This window comes from Apis laboriosa, unplaced genomic scaffold (genome assembly GCF_014066325.1).
Source record: "Apis laboriosa isolate Shangri-la unplaced genomic scaffold, ASM1406632v1 scaffold9_cov152, whole genome shotgun sequence".
NCBI lineage: Eukaryota > Metazoa > Arthropoda > Insecta > Hymenoptera > Apidae > Apis > Apis laboriosa.
In genome coordinates this window covers 1,583,377-1,593,845 of record NW_025224966.1, presented here as the reverse complement: position 1 = coordinate 1,593,845, position 10,469 = coordinate 1,583,377, and the positions used below count along the sequence as shown (strand labels likewise).

The 10,469-nt window shown below is 48.4% G+C and overlaps 1 protein-coding gene across 32 annotated transcripts in view; it reads right to left on the bottom strand.

Moving 5' to 3' along the window:
- LOC122719735 (Down syndrome cell adhesion molecule-like protein Dscam2) overlaps positions 1–10,469 on the bottom strand; it is a 67,549-nt gene that overhangs the window by 14,650 nt on the left and 42,430 nt on the right. For 19 of the 32 annotated variants that reach the window (XM_043945820.1, XM_043945821.1, XM_043945818.1 and 16 more), the window contains one exon: positions 8,056–8,373. The exons of 2 other annotated variants lie outside the window; for them this stretch is intronic. In XM_043945820.1, coding sequence (XP_043801755.1) covers positions 8,056–8,373 — 318 coding nt within the window. Of the gene's footprint in view, positions 1–1,080; positions 1,369–1,650; positions 1,942–2,104; positions 2,399–2,705; positions 3,000–3,260; positions 3,552–3,844; positions 4,136–5,085; positions 5,374–8,055; positions 8,374–10,469 lie in introns of all 32 variants that reach the window. 11 more of the 32 variants (XM_043945838.1, XM_043945841.1, XM_043945831.1 and 8 more) reach the window with 7 other exon arrangements.

Genomic DNA, 10,469 nt, shown 5'->3' with positions numbered 1-10,469 from the left:
AAAAAAAAAAAAAAAAAAGAAAACCTGCCCGATATATATACACATAAAATAAACACGTAATAAAGAAAAAAGAAAAAGAAAAAAGAAACAGCGTGTCTACGCGTAATCAATTACAATAAATCATAATAAATACACGGCTGGATCACAACATCATGCCGATTCTCCAATATCATCGTTCCGTTCATCAATCAATCAATCGTAGCGCACGTAGCTCCGATTCTTTTTTTTTGCCTTCTCTTATTATTATTATTATTATTATTATTCGCCATTGATCATACGTCACGTGCGGCGTGTTGTGTACCGTTCACTTTGAGATGGGCGCTGTGCCTAGCACGACCGGCTGGATTATCGGCGACGCAAGCATACTCCCCGGCGTGCTCTCCCCTGACCGCGGGGATCGTCAGTGCGGAGACTCTATCCCCCAACGCGGTGATACCAACTCCGTCGCCTACTTCTAAATGGCGTCCCTCGAACAACCACTTGAGCGAAATCGGCGTGTCCCCCTTTACGACCGCGCAATGGACGATTATCAGATCGCCGGAGTTGGCCTCGTCGAATGTGAACGGCTGCAGATGCGGGGCGACTGCCGAGAGATAGAGACAGAGATCGACAGATCTGTACAGTACGGCCGTGCATGCGACTCACTTCGTTTCGTTTACTTCGGGAGGAGGGGGAGGAGGGGAGGAGGGAAAGGAGGGGAGGAGGAAGCGGCGGTTGGACACGCGTAACGAATATTTCGCGAAATCATTTTCGCGTGTTTTTCGTTGGAAAACATATACGTAATGCGAAAAAGAAAAAGGAGAGGATTGTTCTTTTTCTTATTCTTTATATGTATATATGTATATATATATATATATATATATATATACCCAAAGCAAGTACATCGCTACTGGAAATGGATAATTTTCGAAGGGGAAGGGGAGGTTTTTCGGAAGAAAAAAAAAAAAAAAGAAAAAGATAAAGATAGTAATGATAGGCGTGTGTATTCGAATTATATCAAGATCTATTATATCAAATGGTATATACATATATATATATATATATATATATATATGTATAGATGGGCAGATTTTTAAGCACCGTTTACAATCAGATCGGCCGAGAGCTCGTGCCTTCCGGCAAGGTTTTCCGCGATACACGTGTACGTTCCAGCGTGTGTCGCCTGGACGGATCCTATGCTGAGTATGGCGCCCCGTCCGCCGAGATCCACGATCGAGATTCCAGAGTGGGGCGAGATCGCATGACCGTTTAAGGTCCAGCGAAGCTTCAAGGGTTGATCGCCCTCGACCACGGCGCACGGTACAGTTACTACTTGACCCGAGTTAAGCGGTTTCTCGCCGAACGTGAACGGCAATAATTTCGGAATGACTGGAAACAGAAAAGAACTGAAAGAAGAAGAAGAAGAAGAGCCTTTGCATCGGCCTTGCTCGCGCAACTCCTATTCCCTAGGGATCGATCGAGAAACCTCTCTCTTCCTTTCCTTCCCTTCCCTTCCCTTCCCTTTCGAATTTTCGCGAGACGAAAAAAGGGAAAATGAAAGTGAAACTGAAAGGAGGAAACGAGAGGAATGGACGAGAGAGAGAGGATAAAAAGAGGAAGATGGAAAGGGAGATCTCGCGACGAGAAGAATATTTGGACGAGTACGTGTACCGTTGACGTCCAATTTGGCCGAGTGTGAGGTCGATCCAGCCGCGTTCGAGGCGACGCAGGTGTACTCCCCCGCATGCCTCGCAGCCACGGACTCGATGGTCAGTTGTTTGACGCGTTTCCCGGAGTTGGACACGATCACGTCCATCCGATCGGATCTGATAGGCTGGTTATCGAAGGTCCAAGTGATCTCGAGAGGGGAGTCGCCTTTGGTGACCACGCACTGGACCGAGACCAGGTCCCCGGCGTTCACTGGCTCGTCGCCGAACGAGATCGGCGCGATCTGCGGCGAGACTGCGAGCAACACGTCCGCGTTCAGAGAGTCGCGTACGATCGAAGGAGTACGTCGAGTGCTCGAAGAATAAATGCGAGAAAAGGGGGGATGGGTTGGCAGGAGGGAAAGTCTCGATGGGTAATTTCGTGCGATGTATGCTCTAATGCTGTAATTTCGTAGTACCGTTCACCGATAATTCTGCCGAACGGCTGACGGATCCCACCAAGTTGCTCGCTACGCAAGTATATTCGCCTGCGTGATGCGCGGTGACGGAGTCGATGATTAGGACAGAGTTCTTTTTCCCCGTTTTCGTGATAGTTATATCCGGATGATTAGTACGCGTGATCGGTTCCCCGTTCAAACTCCATCGAATTTCGATCGGTGAGTCGCCTTTCAAGATGCTACACATTGCGGACACTTGTTCACCCCAATTGGCAGGTTCCTCGCCGATGGAAAATGGGGCGATCTGCGGAGCGACTAGAAACAACATCCGAAAAACTATTTCAATACGCCTCGATACCCGCGGTCTCGGTCGGTCCATACGAATCCTTCTGTATCGATCGGTCAAATGGCGAGCAAATAGGAGAAGGATAGGAGAGGAGATAGAACTATTTTAAAGAAAAGACGTGGAAAAAGGGAGGAACGAGAGGAGGCGGGGAGAAAGGAAATGTTTTCCCGACGGACGCGTGCTAGTGAAAGGAGATAGATAAATAGATAGATAGATAGATAGATAGATATATACGATATGGCGCAATAGTCGAAAGGGAGGTACGGTTCTCTGTACCGTTTACGGCCAAGGTGGCCGAATAGCTGGTCGCTCCTGCCGCGTTCGAGGCGGTACACGTATATTCCCCGGCGTGGCTGCCGCTCACAGCCTCGATGGTCATCAGACTGACACGTTTCCCGGTGCTCGATATAGTGATATCGGGGTGATTGTTGGCCGAGATAGGTTCACCGTTCAGAGCCCAGGCCAGCTCGATGGGCAGGTCCCCCTTTACGATGGTGCACACTGCCGAGACCGCCTCTCCCCAATTCGCGGGTTCGTCACCGATCGAGAACGGCGCGATCTGCGGCGCCACTGAAAAATACCCGATCAAAGCCACACGAGGGGAAACGAGCGGCCCTCCGTTTTCTCCATCCGCGTTTCACGAGTGCCCTCTCCTTCTCCCCCTCTCCCATCCACGCGAGGATATGATGCATGTACAAAGGACGAGGATTCGCGAATGCGAAGTGAAAAGAACGAGAAAAGAGAGAAGAGAGTCTGAGAAGAGGTGGCGGTGGTGCGCCTAGAGTCTAGTAGGTCCTCCACGCATACGCGTGGCGCTAGTGGTACTATTACCGTTCACGGCCAGTACGGCCGTGTGGCTCGAGGCTCCAGCCTTGTTCGACGCGGTGCAAGTGTATTCACCCGCGTGCCTTGCCGCCACGGCGTCGATCGCCAACACGCTCAGCCGCTTGCTCTTCGTGATCGTGTACTGATCGCTTCTCTCGGAATCGATGGGCGAACCGTTGAACGCCCAGGTTATGTCCATCGGGAAGTCTCCCTTCAGGATCGAGCAGGTCGCCGAGATCGCTTCGCCCGAGTTCACCGGCTCGTCGCCGAACGTGAATGGAAAGATCTGCGGTGCAACTGAGAAAATGGCCGCCACTCGCGTTACGCGATTATAGAAAATAACCGAAATATATATATATATATATGTATGTGTGTGTGTATATGTGTGTATACGTATAGGAAATTTCTCGTTTCCTCGTTCCTCGTTTCGTACGACAAAGGGAAGGGGAGGGAAGAAGGCGGGTGGATAGGGATAATCGGGATCGAGTCTTTCTTCTTTCTTTTTTTTCTCAGTTTTTTTTTGAATAGGCGATGACAATGTGCAAAACTCGTTTGACGTGCAAGCGTGCTTGTTTCTTTCGTATATATACCGTTCACAGCCAACGTGGTCGAGTGGGTGACGTTTCCAGCCCTGTTCGTCGCGACGCAAGTATACTCGCCCGCGTGTCTCGCCGCAACGGACTCGATGCTCAGTGCGCTCATATGTTTATTGATCCTCGTGATAGTTAAGTCCGGATCGTTGAAACCTATCGCCCTACCGTTAAACTTCCACACGATCTCTACCGGAAAGTCGCCTTTCATTATCGAACAGGTGGCCGAGACCATGTCGCCCGAGTTTGCCGGTCCGTCACTGATCGAGAATGGCCCTATATGCGGCGCAACTACAACGACATGGAAACTTGCTTTAGCACATATTCGTGAACCACATCCAACCTTGATTAATATCTATCAATTTCCCCTCCCCCCGGATGGACATGAACGTCCATTTCTCGGTCACTTCGAATGAGAATGAGAAAGGGAAAAGGGATCTCCTCGAGTCGAATTTGTATTCTCATTCACGACGAGCACCACGAAATACCTTCTGCTCCTCTCCTCTTCGACGAGGTAGGATCAAAGGAAATAGGTAGGAGGAGGGGAAGGAAGGAAGGAAGGAACAAAGATCGTTGCGTGCATGCGAAAAGAGAAGAGCGAGATTATATGAATAGAGGAGAAAATAAAGGAGGGATAACGTTTGGTGTACCGTTCACGGCGAGAGTTGCGGAATAACTCGTCCCACCGGCTGCGTTGCTGACAGAGCACGTGTATTCTCCCGCGTGTCTCGCTGTCACACCGTCGATCGTCAACAGGCTGACCCGCTTGCTGGTATTTACTATCGATATGTCGTAATGATTACGCGAGATCGGCTCGCCGTTCAACGCCCACTCTATCTGGATCGGGTGATCCCCTTTCAGTACCGTGCACGTTGCGGTCACGGTGTCCCCCCAATTCGCTGGCCCCTCTCCGATATCGAATGGCACGATTTCCGGTGCAACTGTAGTCAAGATAATATATATATACATATATATGTATTAGAAAAAGAGCGTAACGAGCTTTCGTGATCGACGATGATGCTCGAACAATCGACGTCCATGACTTCCTGATAAAATGAAATAAAAAAAAAGAAAAAGGAAGGGGATTGGAGGGAATCGATGGAAATCTAGATCTGGCCTGGTGTAAGTAGAGAGTTATCGCGCATGCAGATATCGAGAGAGAGAGAGAGAGAAAGAAGAAGCAAAGAGATGGAGATGAAGAGAGAGAGAGAGAGAGAGCACGTGTATCGTAATTTGTGTACCGTTGACGGCCAAAGTCGCGGTAAAACTCGTCCCACCGGCGGCGTTGCTCGCCATGCAGGTGTATTCCCCGGCGTGACTGGCCGTCACAGCGTCTATAGTGAGCAAGCTGACACGTCTGCTGGTCGCGATCGATATATCGGAATAATCGTGGGAGATCGGCTCGCCGTTCAGGGCCCACTCGATCTGTATCGGAGGATCGCCCTTCAACATGGTGCAGGTTGCGGTGACCGTGTCCCCCCAGTTAGCCGGTCTCTCACTGATCACGAACGGAGCTATCTCGGGCGCAACTAGGAACGAACGAGATCGATCGATCGATCGATCCGATCAGACACGATCAAGCTCGATTTATATAAATATATATATATATGTATACGATTATTCATAAAATTTCCCTTGCTCGAAAATTCCAAAAAAAAAAATTCGAAAAATCCAAGCCTCGACCACCACCGACACCTGGACCGGATAGGCAAGGAAGAGGAAGGGGTGGGGGGCAGAGAGGAAAGAGTGAAGCAAGGAGAGGAGGAGAAGAAAAAATTGTACCGTTTACGGCGAGGATGGCCGAATGACTGGTTGCTCCAGCCTTGTTGGACGCCGAACACGTGTACTCCCCCGCGTGCCTCGCGGCGACCGACTCGATGCTGAGGATGCTATTCTTTTTCGTGGTCGCCACAACGTTAATATCGGAACGATCACGGCCGATCGGCTCGCCGTTCAATGCCCACGAGATCTCGATCGGTAAATCGCCCTTGAGGATGGCGCACACCACGGAAATCGAGTCGCCCCAATTAGCCGGCTCCTCGGTGATCACGAACGGAGCTATCTGCGGTGCGACTGTAACCCAACACTTTCTTTTCCCCGACTTTCTGTTTCCTCCATCTTTCTCTCTACTTCTATCTATCTATCTATCTATCTATCTATCTATCTATCCATGTCCAGGGAGAGAGAGAGAGAGAGAGAGAGATCTCCTTCGTTTGCGTGGAGAAGCGAAAGAAGCGCGAGAAGCGGCGAGAAGGGAAGAAGGGATTGAAAAGGGGAGGGGAGGAATATATTTATACGTATATATACACGAGTCCGTTTTTTTCGGGGATGTCTGTCCATCGTGAGTGCGTTAAGTGTACCGTTCACCGTCAATTCCGCCGAATAGCTGGTGGCACCGGCCTCGTTCGAAGCTACGCAAGTGTACGTTCCCGCGTGACTCGGGCTGGCCGAATCAATGGAGAGCAGGCTGTTCCTTTTCTTAGTAATCACGGATATCCGGTGGCTCTCGTCGATAGGCATGGAATCGAGGGCCCAGCTGATCTCGAGCGGGGAATCCCCGTTGACCACGGTGCAGACAGCCGATACGGAATCACCCCAATTCACGGCCTTGTCGGCCATTTCGAACGGGGCGATGCGTGGCGGCACTGTCGACGTGATGACAATCGGATAGATAGATGGCATGGAAACGTGTCGATACACGCGAGTGTCGTTAAACGGAAATAAAAACGATGCTATACCGGTGTATAAAATATATATATATATATATATATATACATAGCGTATATATATATATATATATCTCGGATGGAAGAACGACGAAAGGAATAGTCATGATATATATGTGTATATATATTCATAAAAATGTGGGTACCTATGAATTCTTATAGACATCAAAACGATAAAAAAGTTAGTGTACACGATATGTCCGATAAGGTTTAATTAACGAATTATAAGGATTTTGTATTAGATTTGAGTTTGTATTAGAACGAGAATGCTCAGTTACGTGCGCGGCAGTACCGTATTGCGTAACGGAGACCCCCGATGAAAGTAAATATACTGATACTTTTTTATATACATATAAAACTTACCTCGAATAAGTTTCTGTTAAATAACTAATTACTATCAATAAATTAATATTTTTATCTTAAATGATATAAAAATGTTGCATAGTTATATTATACGATTGTATATTATCATATAAATTATATCTTGAAATAAATAGATAAATTGAGTGTCATATAACAATTCAACTATGAATTTAAATAATACTTAAAATAATTTATCTATGGATTTAGATATAAAGTGATGTATATATTAATATTTTGGAATTTACTATAGCTTATTCGAGATAAGTTAAATAAAGAGTTACGTACATAAATTATATTACATTACTCTGAAATTCATTTGAAATAATCAATTGTATATAAAAAAGTATATAGTAGACAAATTGAGTGTCATACAACAATTCAACTATGGATTTAAATAATACGTAAAATAATTTATCTATGGATTTAGATATAAAGTGATGTATATATTAATATTCTGGAATTTACTATAGCTTATTCGAGATAAGTTAAATAAAAAGTTACGTACATACATTATATTACATTACCCTGAAATTCATTTGAAATAATCAATTGTATATAAAAAAGTATAAGTAGACAAATTGAGTATCATACAACAATTCAACTATGGATTTAGATATAAAATGATGTATACGCTAATATTCTGGAATTTACCAAAACTTATTCGAGTTAAACTAAATAAAAAATTACATACGTACACTACATTACATTACCCTGAAATTCATTTGAAATAATCAATTGTAAAAAATTATATATACTCTGATCGAGGGGCCCCGCTACATTGCAATACGACACTGCCGCGCGATAGATAGCGCGTTCTCGCTCTATCTAATACAAATGCTTAAAATGCTTACAACTCCTTAATCAAGCCTTATCGAACACGAACTTCTTATATCGCTTTGATCTCTCTAATCCCCCGACTCTCACATTTTAACATAAACACCCTGTGTACACAAACGCACCCCCAGAGACGAGGGGATGCGTTTTCACCATCACCGTATCGTATACGTCGCGATACATATTACCCTCCCCTCCCCCCTGTGCATCGCACAGCCGACCGACCACCCGATCGGTTCGTCCACCACCACCCGATCGCCCCCGATCGACCTCGATAGCGGGGCGTACCGTTTACGGAGAGGACCGAGACGTGCGTTGCGGATCCGGCCTCGTTGGTCGCTGTGCACGAGTACTCGCCCGCGTGTCTCGCGGCCACCGAGTCTATGGTGAGCGTGCTGATCCGTTTACTACTCCTCGTCACCACGATGTCGGGGGTGTCGTGACTCTGCTCGGCTGAAGCGCGGCCTGCGTCGATACGCCTACCGTTCAGTGACCAAGCGATCCTCACCGGCAGATCGCCCTTGATCACGGCGCACTGAACGGTGGCCATCTCCCCCGCGTTGGCTGCCTCGTCACCGAACGTGAACGGGGCCAATTGGGGCCCCACTGCAAGTACGAAGCAACGACGAACAGCCTTTGAATCAACGCGCTTTTTTCTTTTTACGGAGCTTCCCGCGGAGAGAGGGGAGGAAAATAATTATACAAGCTCGAATTCGGGTGGATTGCTAGGGGAGACAAAGAGGGAGGATGGTCGACGGTGGGATAAGAATAAGTAGAGTAAAGAAAGGGAAGGGAAGGAAGAAAAAGCGGTGTAGACAGAAGAAGTAAGGGGAAGAAGAAAGAGACACGGAGATCTGGCTGGATGATGTGCGATCTCCGTGCGTCCTCCTTGTTACCTCCGCCGTCGCCTCAACGCGACGATCCTCACCTTCACTTGGAAGATCGTGCTACTACGATCATCGCCACGACGACGGCAGTAACAACTTTCATCTTAATAAACATCGTTGCAAACTATAGAAGAGAATATTACTGCGGAAACACAACAAGTTACCAGAGAGAAAGAGAGAAAGAGAAAGAGAGCGAATACAAAAGCGATTGAAAAACGCGCCGACCGATAATTTAGAAAAATTTAGTGGAAAGAAGAAGAGGAAGAGGAGGAGGAGGAGGAGGAGGAGGAGGAGGAGGAGGAGGAAGATCGATACCCCTCGAATGGGTCGGCGCGCTCTTTAATAGCCACACAATTGGCAAGATTTATCAACAATATTCTGTGTATAAGTCGAGAGAGGGGGGAGAGATGTGATACCGTTGACCGAGAGGACGGCCGTGTGGCTGTCGGATCCGGCGGCATTAGACGCGATGCACTTGTATCTTCCAGCATGCCTCGCCGCAACGCTGTCGATGCTCAAGAAGCTGACCCTCTTATTAGTTATGATATTAACGTCCTGCCTGCTCGAGTCTATCGGGGTGTCGTCGAACGTCCACGTCAAATTGACCGGGAAGTCGCCTTTCACGATCGTGCAAGAAACCGACAGCATCTCCCCCGAGTTGAGCGGATCGTCGCCGAAAGAGAACTGGAGGATCTGTGGCGCGACTGCGGCCCGTTAGAAAGGAAAGAAAAGAAAGGGTGGTTGGTTCTCCGCTCGCAGCGTCCTTTCATCCACAGATCCGATATCGCGTGTATCGCCGGGGGGGGGAGGGCGGGGGATGCCGCGAGGAGGAAGAAAAGGGAGAAAGAGAAGGAGGAGGAGGAGGAGGAGGAGGAGGTTTTTTCTCTTTTTTCTGCGTGCCATGGAAATCACGTACGCATGTACCGTTCACGGTTAGCCGAGAAGAATGCGTGGTGGCGCCGGCGCGATTCGACGCGGAACACGTATATTCCCCGGCGTGCCTCGCCGCGACCGACTCGATAGTGAGCACGCTGTTTTTCTTGTTGGTACTTCCTATGACGACGTCGGATCCGTGGTGGCTGCCGATCGGAGTCCCGTTAAACGCCCAAGATATCTCGAGCGGTTGATCGCCCTTGGCCACGGAACAAGTCACGGAGACTAACTCGCCCCAGCTGGCCGCCTCGTCCCCGAAAGCGAACGGCAGTATTTGCGGGGCAACTGGAAAATTGACGAGCAGAGAGGAGCGAGGAGGAGCCGAAAGCGGTCGCTAATCGATCCATCTCTCTTCCATCCGCGTTCCTACACGTTCCTACGGCCGGTTGGTATGGCGGTGAGAGAGAGAGTGAGAGAGAGAGAGAGAGAGAAGAGAAGGCGGTCGATTCGAGTTTTGACTTTTTCCGAAAGGGAAATAATGGAAGGTGGTGAAAGAGGGAGAGGAGGAGGAGGAGGGAGGAAATGGGAGGAATGGATCGAAAACCGTACCGTTGACCGTTAAGGTTGCCGATCGACTGACGGAACCGGCGAGATTCGACGCGGAGCAGGCGTACTCCCCGGCGTGCCTCGCTGATACGCCGTCGATGCTCAGCGTGCTCAGATGTTTGCTGATCCTCGTCACGGTGATACTAGAGTCTCTCGACGTGTCGATCGCAACGCCGTTGAACGCCCACGATATATCCATGGGCATGTCGCCCTTCAAGATCGAGCAAGGTACGGACACGGAGTCTCCCGAGTTGGCGACCTCGGCATTGAATGCGATCGGTAGAAGCTGCGGTCCAACTGAAGTAATCTTACGATTAGTGGATTAGTCTCGTTGCT